Source organism: Ursus americanus, chromosome 3 (assembly GCF_024610735.1).
Source record: "Ursus americanus isolate L20-20 chromosome 3, mUrsAme1.1.p, whole genome shotgun sequence".
NCBI classification, from domain to species: domain Eukaryota; kingdom Metazoa; phylum Chordata; class Mammalia; order Carnivora; family Ursidae; genus Ursus; species Ursus americanus.
Window position 1 is genome coordinate 45,278,144 of NC_142129.1, and position 26,140 is coordinate 45,304,283.

Consider the following 26,140-nt stretch of genomic DNA (forward strand, 5'->3'; position numbering starts at 1 on the left):
ACCTTACTACTTTCTGTCTCTATGAATGTGACTACTCCAGGAGCCTCATGTAAGTGAGATTGTACGGTATTTGTTTTTGTGTGGTTGGCTTATTTCACTTAGTATAATGTTGATGCTTTAATTTTAAATTAATTAAAAATTCAGCCCCTGATGTACACTAGCCATCTGTGAAGTACTCAGTAGCCCCATCTGGCTAGTGGCCACTGTTTCGGACAGCACAGACCCAGAACGCTGCCATTCTCGCAGAAATTTCTCTCGGACAGGGCTCATCGAAAGGAAGCCAGGAGGCTTATACAGAGACGTGGCTGGAGGAGGGGGCTGGGAGAAGGAAAGTGCCAGTTGTTTTTTTTTCTCACCATTCCAGCTGGTGAATAATCTGACTCCTTTTCTCCACCAAAGCAACAATGCCGGCATCAAAACATCAATCCTGATGTTTTAATAATTGCCACTTGCATCCTTCTCCCAACGTCCAGTCTTCCAGCAGCACTGAACGTGAAAAATAATCCAGTTTGAGAAAATATACAGTACAGGTTACAGATAAATGTACTTTAAAATATTCTTAGCAAGTACATCTTAGGGAATGCCTGTCAGTTTAACCATCTATGGGAGTTGAATTGGAGTGTTTCATTAATGGGAACTATTAGTTTATCGCTAACTTGGCAAGAATCCTAATTGGTATTTATCACAAAGAAGCCTTATTCAGTAGACCTACCCTTTAAGCTGTTGCTTTTAAAGATTTTTGCTTGAGACCCACAGTAAGAGGAATGCTGTATCTCAACCCAGTGCATGCACACACTTACATGTTTATATGTATAAACCTGAACTTAACGTTTCTTGTAACAACACTTAACCTTATTAAGTGTGATGCATGTATTCTTTTATTAAAAGAAAAAAGATTGCCTCTTAAAAAAAAAAAAAAACAAACACTGATCCTGTTCACTAAATTGATTTCGTAACCCTCAGAAGGGCCACAACGTGCAGTTTGGAAAACACAGCTTTAAATACACCTAGGTTCCATTTCAGGCCTGGAGTGTCATGCCTGCTCCCCATCCCCTCCTCGGGTCCCTATCACTCAGAAAATGGCTTACGAATTGCATCGCAAAACAAGCAAGTTTTTTTTTAGGGTTTAAAAAATTTATTTATTTGTTTATTTCAGATAGAGAGAGAGAGACAGTGCAAGAGAGAACACGAGAGCAGGGGGCGCAGCAGAGGGAGCGGGAGAAGCAGGCTTCCCGCTGAGCTGGGGCCCAGGACCCCGGGATATGACCTGAGCCACCCAGGCACCCCCCAAAAAGCAAGTGTTTTAAAAAGCCATTCATCATAGCTTTACTTCTGAGCGAGTTCTGTCTACTCATTTTAATGCTGGTTCCAGTAGAGAGTATCATGATAGAAAATCCATTATCAAATGGTCATACTGTGTTTTCCAAAGCCGAATATAAACAACGAACACTTTTTCATACGGTAAGTTTCTGTATTAGCATATGCAATTGGGAGCTCATTGAATTTTAGCTTACTTTTCTCTGTAGAGGAGAATATCACATCATAATACTATATAAAGTTACTGAGGGAAAAGGAGAAAAAAAGTCTTAGTTTCTTGTGTCATACAAGAACAATTTCATAGCTTATAAAACCATAAACACAGATTTCAAAATGCATGCTTTGTACAGTACGTAGATGAGTCAGCTTGTCCGATTTTTTTTTTCTTTTGTAGTGTAACTATCTGGTATGTTAACTAGTATTTTGACAGATAATAGGAACAAAATGGCGTTTCCCTGAATCACTTTCAGAAGCATTTCTTCTCAGGGTCAGTGGAAGATTGACTTCCTGAGGGCCTGTTTTTCTTTTCACCTTAACCGAGGGCACGGCCCGGGGAGAGGCCTGCCCACCATTCGTGTGCGTAATAGTAATGAACGTTTGTGTACTCCTCGAGCAGCTCCGAAGTAGACAGGCTGTAGAAAAAAGTAGAAGAAAGTATCAGAGAATAACTGCAATAATGCTGAATAAATAAATCTCATCCTTGGGGGATGAGGGATGGACAGAACGGCTGAAGGTGGCCAAAAGGCACAAACTTCCAGTTACAAAGTGAAGAAGTCCTGGGGATGTCAGCTACAGCATGGCGACGATAGTTAATAATACTGTATTGCATATTTGAAACTTGCTAAGGGAGTCGATCTTGAAAGTTCTCATCACAAGCAAAAACATTCTGTAACTATGTGTGGTGACAGATGTGAACTAGACTTATGGTGGCGATCATTTTGCCGTGTATCCAAATCCTGGATCATTATGTCGTGCACCTGAAGCTAATAGCATGTATGTCAATTGTACCTCAATAACAAGTGTCATCCTAACTAGAACTCGTAAGAACTTACCAGTTTTGAAACTTCGGATGTATCAGGACATGGAAGTAGAGCCAAAGTGTTTTCTTTAAAATACAATTCCAGGGGCCTGGCTGCCTCAGTTGGTTGAGTGTCTGACTCTCGATTTTGGCTCAGGTCATGATCTCATGGTCCTAGGATCGAGCCCTGAGTTGGGCTCCGCTCTCAGCAGGGAGTCTGCTTGAGATTCTCTTTCTCCCTCTCCCTCTGCCCCTCCCTGCCTCTCTCTCTGTCAAATAAATAAATAAATCTTTAAAAAATAATAAAATAAAATTCCCAAATTGGTACTATCCACTGGGTTTATTTTTTAAAAATCATTTTTGTGTTTATGTAAGTATAAATACTTGTAGGGAAATTGGAAATTGAAGGAAAATATGAAAAACATTAGAATTCAGTGGTCAGGCTACCACTATTAATATTTTGGGCACATTTCCTTGTAGTCTTTTCTATGTGTATTTTTACATAATTAAAGTAATTCATTTTGGATCTCCCTTCCTAGCCATTTCTCCATGCAATTAAAAATTCTTTGCAAATATTTTTAATGGTTTTATAGTATTGATGTAGCACGAATTTTTAAGCTGTTACTCTGATGCTGGACAATTAAGTTTTGGTTTTCCACCTGTATAAATACCGCTGTGATGAACATTTTTGTGCATGAAACTTGTCCGTGTTCCTGATCATTCCTTGGGGTACATACATAGAATTAGAATTACTTGATGACCCTTTCATTTACATCTAATGAGCTGTCTCTTCTCTATCACAGCCAACTTCTTTGTAAAGTTGTCTATGTGCACCGGCTCCACTTCCTACCTAACACTTGACTTAAAAGCCTTCGGTGGCCTGGACATCCATGTCTGTCATGGGATAGACACTAAAATCCTTGCCGTGGTCTGCAAGGCTTAACGTGGACCGACCTGTCTGCCTGCTTCTCCAGCCTCTTCCCCATTCTCTCTGGCCTCAGCTGCACTGGCTTTTTGATTTATTGGCTCCTTGCTCTTCTCCAGCCACAGGACCTTCAAAGCTTCTTATCATATCTCCGAAACAGTCTCCCTCCCCCGGCCATTTCTTCTTTACGCAGGAGGAGGTGAGATGTCACGCAGGAGGAGGTGGGTGGAGGTTTGAAGAGAAGTGAAGGTCTCAAAAGTTCATTTAGGAGGCGAAGAGTGGAATTGACGGGAGAGGTGCCCGCAAGATTTCCAGGCAGCAACGGGGAGCATGCTCATGGTATATTCAGAGTTAGGAATATGAGACTCGCCTCGAGAGAAATGGAATTGGTGTCCAGGGCTATGATTTCCTTTAGCTTCTGGAGGAAAGAGCTTACTGGTGAGTTAGTAGCTACTTCCTAACGTTTGTTTTCGGTCTTCTGGAAGTGTACTACCACCTCTTTGCTAATTCAGTTTATATAGATGGTAGCATGTTTTATCTTTAGAATATGTGCAGGGCTTCACGAAGAAACACTTCGGGGATTACTGGAAAGCTTCACGTGAAAATCTTCATTTCTGGGTTTAGTGGAAAGTTGTAATGCTGTTCTGTCCAATAGCATTCCTGCTACCTGTGTGGCTACTTAAACTTAAACGAATTAAAGTTTGTAACAAAAATTTAGTTCCTTAATTACAACAACTGTACTTTAATAGCTGCATGAGGCTAATGGCCACCATATCAGACAGTGGAGATAGAACATTTCCATTAATGTAGAAGCTTCTTTGGGACAGCACTGATCTAGAGAGTAGAAAAGGATCCAGCGAAGACATCTCTGAGGCCGGTCAGCGTCTAGAATGGTGGTCCAGGAAAAATAAATGGACAGTTATCCTTGGCTAGTTTGCTACTGGATGTGTTACACAGTTTGCTGGTTCGTTTAGCATTTAAAACATAGACATTAACATTCTGCTCCCTTCTGGTAGTTCCAGTCTTTCACAAGATGCAGTGGAAAAGCCAGCCTGTCCGGGCCCACGTACCGCTGGGCTTCTATTGCCTACATCCAGATCATGACCACGTGATTCATACGACTCTCTAACCAAGCAGATGTCCTGGCTGAAGAATAGAATAGGTGCTTGTCAAAAACCCTGCGGGTTTTATTTATTTTCTACCGATACATCTCATAAATGCAAGACCAGTGGATTAGCTACTATTTTTAAGGGCCAAATAAAGTAAGGTTCTGCTCATAGATGAAACACCAGCACTTTTGAAATGACCCGACGATGGAGAAGGAAGGGAAGTCCTACCACACATGGGAGGGAGGCAAACACAGGTGAATGTGCCCTTTCTCCACCTTACCACCTGGATTTTCACTTCATCTGGCTCAGCCAGCAATTCTCCCCAACTTCAAATTATAGGAACTTGCTATTAATGCATTTAATATTATAATTATTCTAGGTATTTCTTACACATACAAAGTCTTGGTTGATGGCTTTCTACCCCTCAGGTCTGAAGATAATGCCATTTTTGTGGAAATAGGAAAGGATTACGGGAGAAGGAACTGGAGTTTCTTTATCTTCCTGCCTTTTCTTTCTCACAAAGGAGGGGGGCGATTTTTCTGAGCTAAGGGGGAATGATTTTCAGAGCTATGGGCTCCCCCGCTTCTCAGTACCCTGGTTGGGGCCCACCCTGCATGATGCAGGACAGGACTCTGCCGGCCCAGAGTGTTCGGGTACAGACTTACGTGAAGCAACCAGGACGCAGACATAGCAATAGGGTCCCTCACAAAGATGGTTCCAAACTCAGAGTGTTGCTGACTGTGTGATTTGATAACTGCTCCAGTTATGAGTGAGGTGGTTTTGGTTGGCTTGCCCTATAGAAATGTTGAGATGCTGCTCTGTTTGAATAGTCAAAACCCAAATAAAATATCTTATACTCATGTAGCCTCCACAGTTTGCAAAATCTGTTCTCAAGCATCATGTCGTCTGATACTGATGATAAACTGATGGGCTGGAGCCAAACATTTGCAGAAGAGAAAACCTAGGCCCAGAGAGGTGAAGTGACTTGCTCAAGGTCACGCAGTAGTCGGTGGTACAGCTGAGTTTTGAATCCCGGTGGCTTTGCTGAGAACATTGGTTTCCTTCTCACTTGTATTTTGGGTTTATAAAACACATCCAAGTCGGATAATTGATGACATAAATACGATAGTTGGTCTAATAGATAATGTTCGTTGAGTCCCCGTAATAGGGGGTTGGGAAAGGGGCTGCTGTAGTTGGGTTTCCTGGGTTTCCCTGCCCTCAGGGATCTTTATTTGAAACATTTGAAGCAGTACATTTACAAGCAACAAATGTGCATCATCCTAGAACAAACTGGATGCTTTAGTGCATACGGGTGCTGAGAAGATGACAGAGTCCTTTATAGAAGGTGTCCTGAAAGAAAGGGATTTTGAATCAGATCCTGAAGGGTATGGACAGACTAAAGGGAGGACATTCTAGCCAGGTACAGAGGCATGGTTGGCTTCAGTTTTAAGAAAGAAGAAAAAAGCACTTGTTTATTTATTTATTTTTGAAAATCTACCCTGCAAAGACCTTGCGTACAGCTGGGTTTACAGTGGTGTACAAAAGAGACATGGCCCCCCCCACTGCCTTCATATTGCTTAGATTTTGGGGGGAAAGACCAAGTATTGATTGTTGGTAATAAAATCATTACACAAATATTTCAGATTGAGATTTGCTATCAAGGAAAAAGGTGGGATTCAATGAGAGCATAAAGCATAGTGACGTAAATTCCACTGATGTTTGAGCTGGTATGAGAGGGAGTAGAAGTTAACTAGGAAAAATGGTTTTGGTATAGGGAACAAAGAGAGGAGTGCTCAGAGAGAGGAGTGAAGCATGTGCAAAGGCCCTGGGAGGATCAGAGGGGCTGGAAAAAGGCCCGTGTGCTGGAGTCGAGAGTGTGGAATGGTGAGTGGCAGGAGGTGAGGCTGGGGAGGAGGTACGAGCTTGATCAGATTTTAGTCTTTATTTTAAGAACCATGGGAAACCTCTGAAGGATTTTAAGCAGAGAGACAAGACTGACATGATCAAATCTTTTCAAAAGCTCACGTTGGCTGCCGTGTGCCAGTGTTTTGGAGGGGGGATAATGGTGGTTATGCAGTAACCCCCAGGAGACTACCATGGGAATCCAGGCTAGACGTGGCGGCTTGGTGCAGAGTGGTGGTAGCAGAGATGGGGAGAAGTGGAGTTTCCAAAACGGATTTAGATCAACTCTACAGGTGGAATTTGGTTGTATGTTGGATATGGATGATAAGGATAGTTTTTGAGTTCTGGATGTTGGGGGAAGAAGATGAAATCAACTTTGGGTATCAGGAAGGCATTTGGGTCTGTGGGCTGGAGCTCAAGGAGAGAACTGAGCTGGGATTGACTGTATAGGTCACGGGCACACAAGTGACCCATGGGCATGGATGTGCTTTCCCAGAGAGAAAGGAGCATGAAATGAGGAAAGAGGAGTAAAGCAGTGTGGAAGCTCAGTGCCCAGGTCGGAGGTAACGAGCCAGCCCAGGAGCACTGGAGAGGTTGGAGGAAAACCAAGAGATCCCTGAGCGTCTTGTCATTGAGGTAGAGTAAAAGTATATAAAATAGGGGGAGTAGCTTTCACTTTCTCTCTATACCCATTTCCCCATCACCACCCCAAAATCCATTAGGTGGAAGCCACACAACTCTAGACCCGAGACACTTGCACGGGGCACTGTTACAAGTGTATTTATTTATTTTTCTACTCCTGTGACAGATTGCAGTCTGTTTGTGTTTCCTGCCGGAAACAATAACCTCTTTTCCTTTCTCTTACGTCATTGCGCTTTTGGCCGCCCCTGACTGCAGTTTGTTGCAAATCTGAGCTCGTTCAGTCCCGTGGAGTACTAAACACTATCTGGTCCCGATGGCTGTGTAATTCTGCTCTGGGTGCCCAACTTCATGTGCCAGCTGGGATCTCTTAATGAGCTAGCCTCACACGGTTCGAGACGAAAGCTATTTTCGCTGCTGCAGCGTGTTTGAAGAACTCACTATTGGAATGTTCCACGTCACGGCCGCTCCCAGGCCATCTCTGGCATTCTCTCTCTTTGCAGGATGGCTGTCGCTCCTCCAAGTTACTGTTTTGTGGCCTTCCCACCACGTGCTAAGGACGGCCTGGTGGTGTTTGGGAAAAATTCAGCTCGGCCCAGGGATGAAGTACAGGAGATTATGTATTTCTCGGCTGCTGATCATGAACCCGAGAGCAAGGTTGAGGTAAGTCCCACGTTACAGTCTCTCATTGGCACTCATTCCCTTCCTCTGGCTTGGCCCAGCGTGCCTTTCCTTAAGTCGGCTCACTGGTCAGAACTGGCACGTCGGTTCTGTTGATGCTGTTCCCACACGGGTTTGCTTGTAGCCTGGAAAACAGGATCACATGGGGAATAATGCCACATTCATGGCTATGGCCCTTGTTTTACAATTAAGTAAAGTATTTACATGGTTCCGAAGTCAGAGTACAAAATGACACGTATGCATAGAAGTCTGGAATCAGTTTTTATCTCATTTACTCCACTTACTTTTTCTCCTGTAGATGTTTTCCATGTTTTGGAAGTCTTTTTGGTTTGTCCTTCCATTTAAAGAATTACCTATGTATGTAAGAAACTACACACACACACTTATTTATCCCATTTCCTTTTCTTTCTTAGACGAATGGTAGCATGCCATGTACACGTATCTCCACTTTGCTTTTTTCAGCGTGAATCATATCTTAGAGATCACGCTGTATAGTGAATAGAGGTAACGTTCTTCATTCCTCATCAGGAGCTATAGAGTGTCCCTTTCTATGGATGTATCACGGTTTAAGCAGTCCCATGTTGCTGGACGTTTGGGTTGTTTTCCAGTCTTGTTACTACAAGTATTTTTGTCGTATTTTGAAGGGAATGATAAGCCTGGGGTATCTGTCACACTATCTGGCCCTGGTTTATGTATTGTATCATGTTAAAAAATTATCCATCAATTCCTGTTTCGAGTGCTGAAAAAGCAGTTTTTGTCAGTCCTTCTTTGGGATAGGTACCCAAAAAGGGATTGTTGGATCACAGAGTAAATAAATGTGTAATTTTTTTGGATATTATCTTATTTCCTCACACAAGTGGTGTACTTTTGCATTTCTGCCAGCAATCGAACAATGCCTGTTTCTCCATATTCCCAGAGTGTGCTGTCGAACTTTCGCGATGGCTATTTTATGTCAGTTTTACAGTCTGCTGTTTTACTAAATTCTTTTATTGGTTGTGTCAGCTTTTATCATTGATCCTCTTGGGTTTTCCAGGTTTACTGTTATCAACACCTGCAAACAGAGATAGTCTGATTGTTCTTACATCTCTGTTTTCTTGTCTGATTGGCCGATAGCTTGGATTCAGTGTTAATAGTTACGGATGATAGTGATGTTATCTTTGTCTTTGTTCCTGACCTGAGTGGGGCAGCCCCTAGTGATTCTCCAGTCACTCAGATATTGGCTTTACGATTGAGATTCATGTAGTTTTATCATGTTAAAAAATATACATCAGTTTTTATTTTTAGTGGTTAAAAGAAACCCCTCAGGAATAGGTGTTAAATTTTGTTAGAAGTTTTTTTTTTTTTTCCTTTTTTTCCCCCAGCGATATAGAGAAACTCACTTGATTTTTTTTCTTTCAAATTATCTGATAAATTGAACCATCTTTGCATTCATGGAATAAACTTCATGGTTATGGTGTGTGTGTGTGTGTGTGTGTGTGTGTGTGTGTGTGTGTGTTTAAATGGTAGTTGTTAAAGGGTGGAGAATGTAGAGAAAAAAATTGGGGGCGGGTGAATTAACGAGCTCTTTCCATTGACATAAACCTCAACTCTTTGGTGTTCTATGCATTCTAATATAAACTGATTGTTTTTCTGGTAATTTTGCTAGGTTTTAAAAGGGTATTCATCAATGTGTGTTTTCTTTTTTTCTTTTAAAGATTTTATTTATTTATTTGACACAGAGAGAAAACGAGAGAGCACACAAGCAGGGGGGACAGCAGAGGGGGAGAGAGAAGCAGGATCTCCACTGAGCAGGGAGCCCGACACAGGGCTCGATCCCAGGACCCTGGGATCATGACCTGAGGCGAAGGCAGACGCTTAACCAACTGAGCCACCCAGGCACCCCAGTGTGTTTTATTTTCTTATCTGAATCTTTATCTGTTTCAATTCTTTAAAAGCAACTAAGCAGCACCAACGAGCAACAGAACTCTGTAAGGAACTGCCGACCTTAGGTGGATTGAGCAGAGGCGGGGACGCGGCCAGGCAGCGGGGAGCGTGACTTTGCCTATGGATTGTATGCGGTTGGGGCAGTGACAGCCTGTTTCCCACAGGACTTTCACCAGAACCACTCACCTCTCGTGTTACACCACTAACTGGGTCCGAGCCCCTCAACCTCAGCATTTTTCTTTTGCATCGGCAGAGAAGAGTGCTAGGTTCCCTGGTGATCATGCCAGGCTTTAAATGGGTATTCATTAATGTGTGAATGTCCGTGTTGTTGGGGTCTGAATGTTTCTCTCTTCTGGGAGCCGAGTGCACTGGGCAGAGATGAAGTTTGCAGGTTTGAGTTGTTTCGACTTCCCCTGTCTGTCTTCCCTCAGTGTTCCTTTTTCTCAGAGAGTCATACCGACTGAAACAATACTTTGATTTTCATGTGGGCAGATTTAATTTCCCAAAGATAGCTGCACCAACTCCCATCCTACATGCACTTCTTACATGTGATGAACACTCCTCCGTGGAGAGGTGAAGGTTATGCCCGCACCCCTTCCATGAATCTTGGTGAGGGCTTGTGTTTGCTCTGACCAGCGTAGCCTGGTGGAAGTGATGCCACGTGACCTCCAGGGCTGGGTCATAAAAGAATTCGGCATGGAGTCTCTCACTCTCGGGGTCTGGCCCTAAGCATCCAGGCAGTATATGCTGGAAGGAACCCAAACCAGCCCACAAATGAGGAACACAGGGAGGGGCCCACATGGAGAGGAACCGAAGTCCCTCAGCCAACAACCAGCATCAACCCACAGCCAACTGCCAGATGTGTGAGTGAATGGCCCTTCAGACGATTCCAGACCTCAGACACTGAGGAGGGGAGACGTGCCAGCTCTGTGGCGCCCTGTCCAAACTCCTGACCATCGAATTCATGAGCATAATACATGGTTGTTTTACACTGCTAAATTTTGGGGTCACTTCTTAGTAGCCGTAGTAACCACAGCATCACACAAAAGCCATTTATAAATATGTCTGAAATAGATATTTTAGAAAAATTTGTTTTCTTTTGGGAGGGATAGGCTAAATAACTCAGTATTTAAAGTTCACAGATACAATCAGGTTAGAAAATAAGACTACATTTCTTTCACTTGTTAACCCACGGTATATTATCACTCACCTACACTGGAGGTTCAATGACGTCCCCTTGCATAAATAAGAGCAGTTTGATACATACCAGAATTCGTTTCCAAGGCAACCTGACCTCCTTTCTGAGTTGTCTCCCTGTGTTTGGAGCTGCCTCTGTACATTTCCACATCCATATTCTGCAGGTAATAAAATAACATCACAGGTCAAAATTCGTTTCCTGCATTTCATCTGCTCCTTTCCCTCTTGTCAGCACCGCTGTCTGCCACATAGTTTAATCTAGAAACCAGAGGGAAACTTTGACCCTCATTTTCCCATGCATCCCTGGATGCACAGGGACAGCTGCCACCAAGTCCTGTTGTTTCCTCTCCTGCATTCCCTTCTCCTCCCCGGGGCCCCTGCTCATTCAGACCCACCCCATCTCCCTTCCACTATCATCTGCTTATTGGTCCCTGGCTCTCTTTTTCATAGACCCTTCAGCCTGCGGGGTCACCAGAATTTTCAGAGCACAACTCTGTTTAAAAATGCTCGTGTGTACAGGATGAGAGTCTGGGCTGATTTGTATGGAACTCTTCCTGCCTGGCACGAGGCTCACTTTCACTTTCTGTTCTTTAAAAAAAAAATTTAGCGCAGTTTTATGTTTGCAGAAAAATGAACAGAAAGTACAGAGAGTTCCCATATAACCCTTCACCCTGCAGCCCCCCAGCTTTCCCCATTATAACATGTTGCATTAGTGTGGTACCTTTGTTATAATCCATGAGCCAGCATTGATACACTATTATTAACTAAAGTCCATCCTTGACATTAGGGTTCACTTTCTGTGTTGTATATTTTAATGGGTTTTGACAGATGTATATAATGACATGTATCCCCCATTATAGCATCGGACACAATACTTTCTCTGCCCTAAAAATCCTCCGCCTATTTATTTATCTCTTCCTAACCCCTGGCAACCGCTCATCTTTTCACAGTCTCTAGAGTTTTTGCCTTTTCCAGAATGTCATGTAGTTGGAATCCTGCAATATGTAGCCTTTTCAGACTGTATTCTTTCACTTAGTAGTTATGTTTTCAGAGTTCATCCATGTCTTTTCCCGGTTTGATAGTGTGTTTCTTTTTAGTGCCAAAAAATATCCCGCTGTCTGGATGAACCACAGTTCAGTTTTCCGTTCACCTATTGAAGGACACCTTAGTTGCTTCCAAGATTTGGCAATTATGAACAAAGTTGCTATAAACATTTGTGTTTTTTGTTTTGTTTAGGTTTCGATTTGTTGTTTTGTTTTGTTTTGTCTTTTAGCCCTGCTCCCCACCTGTGTGCAGGTTTTTGTATGGACATAGTTTTTTTTTTTTTTTTTTTTTAAGATTTTATTTATTTATTTGACTGAGAGAGAGACAGCCAGCGAGAGAGGGAACACAAGCAGGGGGAGTGGGAGAGGAAGAAGCAGGCTTCTAGCACAGGAGCCTGATGTGGGGCTCGATCCCACAACGCTGGGATCACACCCTGAGCCAAAGGCAGACGCTTAACGACTGCACCACCGAGGCGCCCCATGGACATAGTTTTTAATTCATTCGGAATACTTTTAAAAAATAAAGATGCTTTTTAATGTAATTTTACATTTTGAATAGGTAATATATTCACGTGGTTCAAAGATTAAGTGATATTAAAAAGGTGTACCGTGAGTAGTCTTACTCCCCCTGTTGCTATTCACTCTGATTCCCATCCAATATAACCTTTCTGATTAATTTCTTGCACATCCTTCCAGTGTTTTATGCAAATGCAAACAAATATGAATACTTAGCCTTATCTTCTCACTTTTATTCACAAAAGTAGCACATTATATATACTATTCTGAAACTTGATTTTTTCAATATAAAATTCCAAACTCAAGAAAAGGTCTACAGTTTTTTTTGTTTAATAATATTTTCTAAAGATTTTTCTACATCTGTACACAGAGATCGTCCTTATTTTTTTTTTAAAGATTTTATTTATTTATTCGACAGGATAGAGACAGCCAGCTAGAGAGGGAATACAAGCAGGGGGAGTGGGAGAGGAAGAGGCAGGCTCATAGCGGAGGAGCCTGATGTGGGGCTCGATCCCATAACGCCGGGATCACGCCCTGAGCCGAAGGCAGACGCTTAACCGCTGTGCCACCCAGGCGCCCCAGAGATCGTCCTTATTATTATTTTTCATGGATGCACAGGAGTCCATTGTGGAGTTGTCCCGTAATTTTTCAGTCAGTCCTCTGTTGGCAGATACTGGGACTGTTTGCTAGTCCAGAAAGTCAGCCATGAAGAACCTTGAACACGAGTCATCCTGCACGTGTGCAGATATAGTCGCTACATGCAGTTCCAGATGCAGGATCGCCGGGTCATGGACTAAAGTATTTGTACCAATTGCCCTCCGTACAATTTCCTGCTTACCTTTCTAACCTCACTCTTGGTTTTCCTCTCCCAGCCGGTACCATAGCCTTGAGCTACACCAAGCTGCTCATCATTTCTTGAACAACTAACACACTTGCATTTCTCTGCGCTTTTGCTCATTCTGTCCTTTGCTAAGAATGGCCTTCCTCTCCCCTGTTCTCATCTACTTGGTAGACTCTTATGCATCCTTCAAGGCCCAAATTCAACCTGTCCTCTTTTTTTTTTTTTTTTTAAGATCTATTCTTTAATTTGGGGGAGAGAACGAGAGTGTGAGTAGGGGGAGAGGAGAGGGAGAGAATCTTCAAGCAGACTCCCCTCTGAGTGCAGAGCCTGACTTGGGGCTCCATCTCATAATCCGTGAGATTATGACCTGAGCCAAACCCAAGAGTCAGATGCTTAGCTGACTGAGCCACTCAGGGGCTCCCAGCCTGCCTTCCTTCTATGAACATGCAACACTTTATGCTTGTTCTGCCATTATAAAGCAATGGAAATTTACAGTTGCCTGAAACCAATGTGCAATGAGTCTGGCCCCAGATGTGGGGGTCCTGGCTTCCAGTCTTGCCTCCCCCATTTCCTGCACCTTGGGTCGTTGAGACTCAGTTTACTCATTTGCCAGATGGAGATCATAAAACCCACTGTGTCTGCCTTACAGAGTTTTTTTGTGAAGCCCATGGGAACTGACACTTGAAAGTACTTTGTAAACTTTAAGGAGAACATTGTGAAAAGAGTTCTTTTTCTTTTTCTTTTTTTCTTTTTTCTTTTTAAAGATTTTATTTATTTATTTGAGAGAGAGAAAGAGAGCATGAGAGAGAGAGAGAGAGCACAAGCAGAGGGGAGGGGTAGAAAGAGCAGCAGACTCCCTGCCGAGCAGGGAGCCCTAGGCGGGGCTCCATCCCAGGACCCTGAGATCATGACCCGAGCCGAAATCAAGAGTCAGATGTTCAACCGACTGAGCCACCCAGGCGCCCCTCTTTTTTTTTTTTTTTTTTTTTTTAAAGAATTGGCTAGTGTTGAGAGATTGTGTGACTCCGGGTCTCAGTTCCCAAACTCCTATCCGTAGCACATGGTTCTAAATCTGCTTTGCAAATTTACTCTTACCCCTTTAGTTCCCTTATAGTTACACCTGTAACTTTTCCAAGTACAGAATGATGGGTTCTTTCCCACAGCTGGGCTCACGAGCCACGACAACTATCATGTAACTTTTATAAAAGCTCTCATTAGCATAAGGAAATTATTTTTCTAAACTATGGAGAGTGAGAAGTTCCTATAAAACCCCATCTATTTCTCAGCCATTTCATGACATTTTAAACTTACATATTCTGCAGTTTCCCTAGAAACCTCATACTTAAGTTTTGAGGTTCCAGGATTTCATTTTCTGGGAATAACTCTGTGCTAAAAGTCATCCTGATTACTCATCCACTGACCCGCCTCCCCTTCCAGCTGGCCCATCCTCCCAGGCAGTCTTCCCTTCCAAGTCATCCACTCACCCACCCGTCCTCCTTCCCTCAGTCTGTCCGTCAATCCTCTATTCTATGGCAGGTTCCCTCTGCTTAAGGCTGGAAGAACGAGAAATAGGATCCCTTAGCAGAGCTCCTCAGCTTCTAAAATTACCGTGCACAGTTGTGTTTAGCTGCACAGTTGGAAGACTGGAGCATTTTATTTTATGTTCTTTAGTTTTTCTGTTGTGGATTCTAATTTTTTTTTTTTTACAACGTCCCTTTTGATGTGGAATAGGATAGATAAATGCATATCCACTTGTGAAAGGCCCTCTGTCTTCTCTGGGGTAGCTGTACCACCGTGCATCACAGAACTCATCTCGGCTTTTCCTCGAGCTCTGCTCCTTCCTATAGATGGGAGCGTCGAGGAGGCAGGTGAATGATTTCATGGATTGTGATGTTCTGTGAGTGCATGGTGTGTGTGTGTGTGTGTATGCCCGTGGATGGGTGTGTGTGTCTATTCTTATATGGTTAAATCTTCTATTTAAGAAACAAGGGACCCAGCATTAGAATACTGTTCCAGAAAACAATGATCTCAGTTAAAGTTGACATGATTTATACTTGGTGCCCCAGAGAATAATTGTATTCCAATTTGTGGAGACAGAATTCTTTTTTTTACATTTAAATTCAAGTTAGTTAACGTATAGTGTAGCATTGGTTTCGGGAGTAGAATTTAGTGAGTCATCCCTTCCATACAATACCCTGTGCTCATCGCAACACGTGCCCTCCATAATGCCCATCACTCACCTAGCCCATCCCCCCACCCTCTCCCCCTCCATCAACCCTCAGTTGAGACAGAATTCTTGATAGCCAAGTCAGATTTGACACATAATGCTTTTTAAAAAGAGTCTCTTATTATTATCTAATAAACCTTTTCTCCATTTTATCCCTTCCTTTAAAGTTTAAAATCTTCTTTGTTTCCTTTTTTTTTTTTTTTGGAAAGTGAGTTTTTAATTTATTTGTATTTTCCTGCACATGAAGTTCCGTATGAGTTCAGTATCCCCGTGAGACTATGCAACTTTCAGAATTTGGGGCGGGCTTTTGGTAGATCACTTCCTTTTTCTTCCTGGATAAAAATACTTGTAAGAAGAATAGAAAATTACCCACTAATGAGCGTGGGTCACGTTGTTAGTAACGTTGCCCAGATGGCAGCTGTATTTGTGGTTTGTGGGATGTATGTGTGTTTTGCAGAGGAGAGTGTCTGAATTTTCATTCTAAAGATTCCCTCTTACAGTAGGAGAGCACAGGTTATTCTGGAATCAGAGAGAGCAGAGCAAAGCTCTGTGGCCGCTGGGCAGACTGTGTGCCAGTCTTCCTGTCTGCTCTCTTCGGCCCCTTGAGCAGCAGGAGCCTCCAGATACGTCTCCCTCACCCCATGGGAGCATGGCTTAGCAGGGGCCTTCCTTCCGCTGTGTCCCCTCTTCCAACCCTGTGTCCGACCCCAGGCCTTTGCACCACCCATTCTCAAAGATCTTACGGCTTCAGGGAAATAAAAAGCAGCTCTACTAACATGTGGCTGACATTTTTTTTTTTTTTTTTTGGCCTTTATTTGGAGTCCTATGAACCTTAAGGGCACATTTTCAAAAACCATTCAAGTAGCAGGCAAGACACTAGGATAAAAGAGACAAAAACAACCCCCCCAAAACCGCAGTGATAATTAGCAACGCTGCCTTAGAGTTGCAGATTTTCTAAAACTAAAAATATTCCTCCAAAGCGTCCCATTTTCCCTGCCTTTTTTCCCCCCACCCTAGGAAGCCTGGCTGACTCATCAGCTCATTTCAGAGCGGCTTTCACTGGTGGTGCCAGGGTTGTGCTCGCCATCCAAGTACAGTAGGAAGCACAATGGTTGCATTTCATTAATTGAAACGTCTATTGTGTGAGTGTCTCTGTTCCCCTTTCACTGGGTGATACCCAGAAAGAGTGTGCGCTGGCGTGTGCAAAGGGTAGGCGACAGCGTGAAGCTGAGTTTGCTTTTTCGCTTTTGACACAGTCACACCAGATCATAAAGGGCTGGCTCTGCAGAAGAATTGTCTTTTGTCTCTGTCTCCACAGCTTTGTCAAGGCTCATCTTTTCTATCCTCCAACCTGCACGTGTCCCCCGGAGCCACCTGAGAGAGTGGCAGGTTCAGTGCAGGCGATGGCACCTTCAAAACCTCGATGATTAGCGTTAGGCAGCACTGACATTTAGAAGCATGCCTCCCCACACGCCCCACTCTGGATGTTCTCATGTTTGATGTGGCCTTGGCACCCAGAATCGTGCTGGCTGACGGATTTGTTTTATTAAAGGCAGCTTGGGAGTGGCCATGGGGCAGCAGGACGGTTTGCTCCTCTCTCTCTGTGCAGACCTTTTAAACAGCTTCATCCCCAAAGCCGCGGCCAGAACCATCCCTGGAAAGACTGATCTTTTGAGTGGTGAATGTGTTCTTTTCTCTGTTTTCTACTAGAAATCTGGCTAGGAATTTTGACTTGAAACTAAATTGTTTTTGTCATGCTGAAAGAAGATTTCACGTGCTGTTTGGATTTTTTTTCCCCTGGTGAGACCTTCTCGGCTGCCTCAAATCGCGCTTTCTGTCTGCCTGCCTCATTAATGATGTGACAATCGTGACGGTCGGGGGATTTTATTTACAAAAGAAATGACTACCTGCAGAGTTCACGTTCTAGATGGCTGACTTTACAAACTTCAGCTAATTACATCTTGTGTAAACGTTCCCTATTTATGACGTTTGCTCCCAGACTAGGATTTTAGAGAACCAATCTATATGAGGCAAGTGTGACCATCCGCTTTGACCTGGGTGTGATTAGTCAGATTGCAAACACAGTGGAGTGTGTGTGAATTGCAGCCACAGAAGGGTTCTTGTTAGGTCCAGGCTGCCGCTGTTCATGACAGAGATCCCCTAAAGGGTGTGTGTTACAGGCTCACTGAGGCTTGGGTGCACCCCCCACCCCGGCTCCCCATCTCCCTACCCCCCTGCTCGGTAGCATATGAGGGGGATCTGCTGCCTTGGCTTTCGGCCTAGTGCTGAGGAGGGGCTGTTTGGCCCATCTGGCTACTTGGGCATCTCCTTTCTTCCTCCTCATTCTGAGTTTGGCCAAAAAGTGTCAAGTTGGCTGCAAATATTTTGAACTCCTACGAAGACCATATGGTCTTTTGGATTCAATTTTCAACATTTTTATCAGTCAATACTTACCGAGCTCTTGCAGTCCTGTTACTCAATGCCATCGCAGTAGCTTCCCCGAGCGTGACGTAGGAGGGTGTCCCTGGACCATGAACACACCTTTGACATCCCCATCTCTCTCTCTTCTGTGGCTCTTACCTCTTTCTGGAATGCCTTGATGTCTAGCCCATTTTTCAAGATCAACTCAGATGTCACCCACTTGATAAAGCCTCTGCCCACTTGGATAATTTCGCTCTTTCTTTTGCACTTGTATTATGTCCCTGTGATCCCTGTTACTCACTTATTCCTTCATTTGTTCCTTCATTCATTCTTTCAGAAAAAGGTCCATCGATGCCTAGGATGTCCCAGATTTCAGATATATCAGTGAACTAAACCGCAGAGATATCTCCCCGTCCTTATGGAGCTTCCCCTGTAGCTGGCGAGATAACATAATAAACGGTATATGCAGTACCTGAGTCAATTATACACTATTTTCGAAAGGGGTAAATGGAATGTGAAAAAAAAAAAAGCAGGATCAGGTTGATCAGATGTATAAGGTGGGGCGGGGCGGGGGGAGATGCGGTACATGTTAAGTAGACAGGCCTCGGTGACAGCTACTCAGGTTGGCCTGGTGGCCATGGTAATTTGCATGCGTACCTTCTCCTTCTTTCCCAACTGAAAGATCAGGAATTGGGCATCCTTACGGACTTATCTGCCAGCAGCACTTAGCACAAAATGCCTTGTGTGTGGTTCTGTAAATGGTGAAATGGAAACGAATGTGTAAAAACGAATTTCAAGACAAATAAGGAAAACCCATTCTATTTTTTAAAAAATATTGTTTATTTGAGAGAGAGAGAGTGTGTGTGTGTGTGTGTGTGTGTGTGTGTGTGTGTGTGTGCGTGAGGGGCAGGGGAAGGACCAGAAGGGGAGGGAGAGGGAGGGGGAAAGAACCTCAAGCAGACTCCTTGCTGAGCATGGAGCCCAATGTGGGGCTCAGTCTCAGGACCCTGAGATCACAACCTGAACTGAAACCAAGAGTCGGATGCTTAACCGGTGGAGCCACCCAGGCGCCCCAAATAAACCCATTCTTATTTTTACTTTCTTCCTGACCTTAAAAAAACCTTTATGATAAATCTATACTTGAGAATCTTAAGGGGTGCCTGGGTGGTTCTGTCGGTTAAGTGTCTGACTTTGGCTCAGGCATGATCTCAGGGTCCTGGGATCGAGCCCCTTGTTGGGCTCCCCACTCAGCGGGGAGTCTCTTCTCCATCTCCCGTTGCCCCTCCGCCTGCTTGTTTCTCTCTTTCTCTCTCAAATAAATAAATAAAATCTTTTAAAAAATCTTAAATTCCTTCCATATTTACTCATTCTTTTCAAGACAGAATTTGTCACTGGAGCTCAGTGTGCACAGGGGTTTTGGAAAATGTTGGTCAAATGCCTGAACTGCTTTTTACATGAAAAAACACAATTACAAAATGTAAATTTCAATTACAAATTAGAAGAGCACAGACGACCATAGTTTGCTGCTTTGGCTAGGTTTTTGCTCTAACAGAATCGTTTTTCAAAGTAAACAACTTTTGGGAAGTGGATAGGGGAAAACATTTCAAGAGTGTATTTTATTATCAGTTCGCCATGAAAAACTCAAGAGTCTCTTGACAGCCTCTGGATTTAATTAGCTGTGAGCTGACCAATATTTATCAAGTGAAATAACATCATCCCAGAGCAGAGCCACCTCTCGCAGGGATTATGAGGATACGCGTGTCACCTGATCAGTGAGTGTGCATGCCACACACGTCTCAGCTCTTACCCGAGGTTTAGAGATTATGGAAAATCAATGCAGAATAACTTTCCGGGCTGCATTCAGTCGATATAACTGGGTCTTCAGTTAGAAAAAGATCCAAGGCCACAGTTGAGCCAAAGCTTGCAGTGCCCAATTTAAAATGTAAATGGTTGCTCCCACTGATAAAATTCTCCCCTGAGAGCCAAAGAGCTCTGTGTAATTTAGAGCCCTGAACTCCGTGCTGTATCCGCCCGATGGCGTGTGTGTCCTGGGCTGATAGAATGACAGAGTCAGGAGGCCTCTAACAGACAACCTAGCCTAGTGGTTTTCCAGTTTCTCCGCGGGCTCTCTCCCAGGGGCCCCGTGTGGGGAGGCAGAGGGAAGAACCAGCAGGCCAGGCTCTGAGTGAGCTGGTCCCACAACCCTTCTTCCATTTGCCTCAACACACTTGGACCACTTTTATTGTCTTCACGCTTCTGCGTAAGAGTTCGTGTGAAGGCAGGCTTCTGAGGCTGACAATCGTTTGATCTCGAGCAGCTCACTCGTCTTCCAGGTAAAGACACGGCGGCCTGGAGAAGGGAAGATAGACAACACCAAGGGGTGTGTCTTGCAGTCCTGACAAGTTAGAAACGTGCGTGTGAATCAAGTGAGACAGACAGGGAAGCACGGTGTATAGGAGAGCATTTAATGCATTAGTTAAATGTAAAATGCTATCATTGTGTTCCGTCTTCTACCAGTAGAGCAGTTGTGGGGGTTGTTAAACTGGGCTCCAGGGAGATCCTTGGATCCTTGCCAGACGCATAAGAACCCCCATTCTTCAGGCAACATATTTTCCCTTTAATCCACTTTCTATGTTAGGCCTCCAGGTAAAGTTTCTCCTATAGTAGGGCTCTATAACTGTAAAACAGTTTGAAAACCACTGATCCAGAAGGATTTTTGCATATGGGAATAAATAGCTATGTATGTTTGAAACGCCGGTGCCCCTCTGTGCCTACTGAAATGACCAGCAGAATATTCGGAGCAGAGGTTGGCTGCATACCTGGTTCAAGAAGACGACCGCTGGCTACGTGAGCACCGTGGATAAACTGGGCTTGAACCAGAGACTGACAGCTGATCTGCAGAACTGCAACTCGCCATAGACACCTCTCAGCTGCATTGAGACCTGGGGTGTTTTTTAAGTCTGGTGTTCCCGAGGCCTGTCAGTTTTTTGGCTCTGTTTGTAACTCACATGGGGGTTCTGTGTAAGTACCAGGGTGGAAACTAAGTGGATCCTGACAGGTAATGGTCCTTTCTTTCCTGTCTTTGTTTTTCAGTGCACTTACATTTCAATCGACCAAGTCCCCAGGACCCATGCCATTGTGATAAGCAGACCTGCCTGGCTTTGGGGGGCAGAAATGGGAGCCAACGAGCATGGAGTGTGCATAGCCAATGAAGCCATCAATGCCAGAGAACCCGCCGCTGAGACGGAGGCCTTACTGGGGATGGATCTGGTCAGGTGCGATACGGTGATTCTTTAGAACAACTGCTCAGAACAGGCGGGGAATGGGAACAGGATTTATGTTCCTCTAAACGTCAATATTTTGTAACACGAGCCTCCCAAAGAAGACGTGTGCCTTTTGATAGGAAGTGCAAGGTAATAGAGAAAAAAGCAGATTACAATGGAATATTATTAAGCAATAAAAACTAGCCGAGTGCTACATGCTTGAATTTTGAAAACAGGATACTAAGTGAAAGAAGGTCACATATTGTACGATTGCATTTACAGGAGATGTCCAGAATAGGCAGTAGAAAGTCGATTAGTGGATGCCTGGGGTTGGGATGGGAAATGGGGAGTGATTCCTAATGGAAATGGTGCTCCTTTCTGGGGTGTGGAAAATGTCCCAAATTTAGATTGCAGTGATAGTTGCACAACTTTATGCATATAGTAAAAATCATTGTATGTTTTAAGTGGGTGAAGTTTATGGTTTGAAATACATCTAAAATATAGGAGAGAAGAAAGGAATCATATAAAATACATAAGATAAAAAGGAAAAAAGAAGAGAGATATGTGCCTCCCATCCCCTCTTCATCTCCGTCATCTGTTTCCCTTTCCCTGCTCTGCCAGCCACTGCGAACAGGGGGAAGTGGACATGTGGGCTCGGTGGGATGGGGATCTTTGCTCGCTTTCCGTTGCATCACAAGCACCGGGAGTTGTGTGCCTGGCCTGCGGTGGCCGATCGATGACTGAGTTTGGACTGATTGACCAAAGGAGAGGGTGGGCTGGAACGAAATGACATTCTGAAATGACTTTCTTTTTTCTGAGCTAGTGAAATGCAATAGAATCATGACCACATTAAAAGAATATTGGGCTACGAACCAGGGGCCTTGGTTTTCAGTGTGAATACACTGAGTTATAACACGTCTCTGGGCCACAGTCTCTGCATTTGTTCAAGGGGAGGCCTTAGACTGGATGACCTCTATGGCACCTGCCAAAGCCAACATCCTATACAAAGGAGTAGAGGTTTTGACACTTTGTAGGTTGTGTAGGGAGAACGTGCACATTTACGCCGAGACCTCTGTGGTCTGTAGCTTCTACCAACTGATGGAGAGGTCTGGTAACCTTTCAGGAAAGGGCCCAGTGAGTCTGACATACCTGTGTGAGAGTCATGGGCCGCAAAAGGGATTTTTCCAAGGATTCACCATGAAACAAGAATTTGAATTTGGGAGCATCTAACTCCAAGACCCAGAAAAACCTGGACCAAGCACACACTTTTGAAGGATCTGAATCGTACCGAAGGTAGATGTCAGAGCGAGACTCTGACCTTGGCCCAGTACATTTCATCCCTTTGCCTGCCCCGGTCATGCCCATAGTGAGGTGAAGCAGCCAGGGTGGAAGTAGGCATGGGGCCAGAAAGAGGCTCTTCTCGCTTTGAATCCCATGAATCTGCCCCATCTAGGAGGCCAGACCACCGTGAAAGGCTTTGGAACTGGCGTCCTGACATTGGGTGACTTGCGGCCCTAGACCTCGGTAGCCCCAGTGCATCTGCCCCTCAGTCTGAGCCGGACAGCGGGTAACCCTGCTGTTGTTCGCAGTCTGTAGAGCAGGCTGTCCTGTCCCCGTCCCGTGGCACGGAAGCGAGGTGGGAGTGGCCAGGTGGACAAAGGAGTATCATTTCCCATGGTCCCGGCGCAGGGAGTAGGAGAGTGAGGTCGGAGTCGTGTCTGTGGATGAGGTCGAGGTCCCGCTGCAGAGGCTGTGCACAGAGACACAGAAGTCAGTGCGGGAGGGCAGGTGCATGCCTGGGAGTCGCAGTGTGGATCGCAGCAGGCAGAAGAGCCGGAGACTGAGCTAGAAACTTCACAAGAGCGTCACAGCTTCCAAAGGTGGTGTGCCCGGGCTAGGTATCACATGCTCCTAGCACATGGTCACATGGGCACATTGCAGCCCTGCAAAAGCCCCGGGGACAGCTTCTGCTTGGTATGCATGCACGGGGCAAGGTAACCAGAGGCTCCCAGGGATCCGTGGAGGGAGGAAGGGGGCCGTCTGGGGGGCACAGCTTGAGCAGACCTGTAGAGGTGCTCACACTTACTTGCTCCGGATCCTCGAGATCAGATGGGTGCCTGCTTCTGCTATTCCTCCGCGGAGAAGACGACACTGACCAACAGAAAAGTCTGCTTAATCCAATCTTCTCATGGGTTTAGTATTTATCTCTCTCCTAAGGGCTTAGGGTTTAGCTTTGCAAAGCAGTGGCTGGTCACCAAGTCTTCCTAAATAAACTAACATGGAGAAGTACCCAGTGAATTGATAGATAATGATCTATGAAAATAAGCCCATTGCAAGAATACGTCTGTAGCACCATCTTTTCCTCTCCCTGGCAGCACAGTGAATGAAAGTCCCTTCAGAAAGAATCAAGCCGGGTGGATTTTAGTGACTATGGGTCTGTTGGAAATTCCCCGAGAACTGGCTTACGCTGCCATCTTAGCAGGCACCGCTGCCTGTGCTCGGAGGCTCTTGTGCTCCTGCCACCAGAATTTTGATGTGAAGGAAGAGATGGAGAAATGGTCGTGTACCGGGTACATGTCATGAGCCATCCTCTATCAGGCCTGAGAGGGACGTACTGCTGTTTCGACTTTATAGATGAGAAAATCAGGTTTCCGAAAGGTTAGGTTACTGAAGGTCATGCTGCCAGTGGGTGGCATGAAGAGAACTGGAAGCCGGGTCCCTCTCTCTGTGAGTCACTATTTTTCTGCCGGAGGGGGCTGCCTCTCCAACGTACCCACCACCTACTTGGTCCTGAGCAGTTGTGCTTGTACTTTCACATTCGTTATGTCATAAACCTGTCCTCAGAGCAACCTGATGATGTAGGTACTTATTTTATAGGTGTCCTTACCAGGCACCCATTCCTAGTGAGATCTCTGAGTAAATTATATGCACCGAGGACAGTGGCTGGCTATGGAACACTTCTGTTACCAACCCACATATCTGGTGTAGAATGGCAGAGATTTCCTTTTGCCCAAAGGCAGGCGGAAGAAGAAGCCACAGAAAGGGGGCCTTGATAAGGCTGGAGCTAAGCTGGCCAGCTCCAAGGGAGCCAGAGTTAGAAAAGAACTGAAGGCTGAGCTGCCCTTCATGAGGAAGAAGCTGCTGGGCTCCTGACTCCTCTGTGTGGGAGGGGGGTGCCCAAAGACAGAGAGCACCCCCCTGATTTTGGACCGAATGTGGGCGAGATGTATTCTGGATTCAAGTGCTGTGTGTCTGCATCTCAGCCCGCAGATGGGACATGTTCACGCGTGTCTCACACTTCGTCACTCAGCTTCGGGCCAGTCTTTGGTTGCTGTGGTGAAAACCACACGATAGGAAAGGACTGAGGTATACTTCTCGTTTTCTTACTTACTTTCTTACCAGGCTTGGTTTAGAAAGAGGGACAACAGCAAAAGAAGCCTTAGATGTCATCGTCGCCTTGTTGGAAGAACATGGACAAGGTGGGAATTACTATGAAGACGCGGACTCCTGCCATAGCTTCCAGAGCGCGTATCTGATCGTGGATCGCGAGGAGGCCTGGGTGCTGGAGACCGTGGGGAAGTACTGGGCTGCCGAGCAGATCACAGGTGAGCCCGCATGGATGGGGTGGCCGAGGCGGACGCTGCCCAGACGTATAGGAATCCCGCTGCCGATGCACACCCTGTCTGTGCTAGATCTTCTCTTCTGGGCCCTGCTTCCAGAGAGGAACCTGGGGTGCGGGGATGTCAGCACTTGGGAAACACACCCTTGACATTTCTTATTTTCTCTTTGCTTTGTGGGCAGGACCCAATTTTGACGACCAGCAGTTTCATGACACAAATGGTTACTCTGACTTGGTCAAAGGAATGGTGGTTTTCCCATTCCATTCAGTCAACGAACCACTGTGACAGGGAGCTGCCCCCCATCACCCCCAGCCCTGTAGCTCCTTGTGCTTAGAATGTTCCTCTGAAAGAGGAATTTGGATCTGTGTGGCGACCATGGACTGCCTCTGGGCCAACAAGCTCATTTCTCTGTGAGACAGTGTTTCTGGAAGAGCAGAGGACTAGGGAATGCACCCGGAAGGATGTAGTGCCCATTCAGTTGTTGCCCCATGCTCTCTGCAGCATCTGTTCTGAGATGGTTCTGAGGGAGGAGATGCTAGAGGGGGGTGTGCTTGTCCTGTCTCATCACTTGGCACCCTCCTATTGGGGACCAGATGGGGTCCCAGAATGGGCTACAGGGTTTCTGAGAGGACTACGGAGTTCTAGGAGAGAATTGGCCAGTGAAGCCCTGCCGACATCCTTAGGACCGAATGACAAGTACATGGACCATGCGCTGCCATTTCTGGCCTCCTGTGCTCCTGGCAGACACACCTGGTAGGTCCTAACCCGCTTCTCGTGTTGGACCTATACGTGGCCTATGTACTTCTCTCGACTGAATTTGCAAGGAAGTCTCTTCCGGTTCCTCAGAATCGATGATAGGGATGAAACCTGTTTTCCATCTGTGCTGTAGGGGGGATTGGAACCAAATCTGACCTGAGTTAGAAGCAGAGATCTACTGTGATAGTTGAGAATCAGCCTGCCGTTTTCTGCGGCCTAAGTCGGTGCGGTGATCAGGGTTGCCGCGGATGATGGGTATGTTGTGTCCCATACGAGGCTGGCTTGCGGTGCTTGCCTGGAGGAGGAAGGCTTCTTTTCATTCTCACAAGGGCGCTGAATGGGCTGGTGGCGTCCTCGCAATGATCTCAGAGAATTTCTCCACCCCCATGTGCCCAGCATACACCCCTCTGTGCCTGCGGCCCTGCCTCCTGCAGTCGTCACGGGCCTCCCTGGACTGATGCGGCCAGTGTGGGCTGCCGTATTGCCAGGCCTCCTGCCGGGCAAGAGCTGAAAACTCGTTTGCCAAAACAGTTCTAGGACGAAGCCTTACTATCAGATGGTTCCATCAAGAGGGCTAGTGGTCCATGCTGATAAAGCAGTCATAGCTTGCTTTTCAATAGAACTGAAAACTTTTTTTAAGATTTATTTATTTGAGAGAGAGAGAGAGACAGGGAGAGAGAGAGTGAGCGAGCAGCGGGGGAGGGGCAGAGGGAGAAGCATAGGGAGAAGCAGACTCCCTGCT

General features: G+C 45.3%; 1 protein-coding gene across 2 annotated transcripts in view; it reads left to right on the forward strand.

Moving 5' to 3' along the window:
* SCRN1 (secernin 1) overlaps positions 1-26,140 on the forward strand; it is a 60,446-nt gene that overhangs the window by 15,058 nt on the left and 19,248 nt on the right. The window contains exons 2-5 of one of the 2 annotated variants that reach the window (XM_045792950.2): positions 6,768-6,907; positions 7,414-7,573; positions 20,853-21,034; positions 24,425-24,627. In XM_045792950.2, coding sequence (XP_045648906.1) covers positions 7,415-7,573; positions 20,853-21,034; positions 24,425-24,627 — 544 coding nt within the window. In that variant the 5' untranslated portion in view covers positions 6,768-6,907; position 7,414. The remainder of the gene's footprint in view (positions 1-6,767; positions 6,908-7,413; positions 7,574-20,852; positions 21,035-24,424; positions 24,628-26,140) is intronic. The other variant, XM_045792949.2, reaches the window with a different exon arrangement.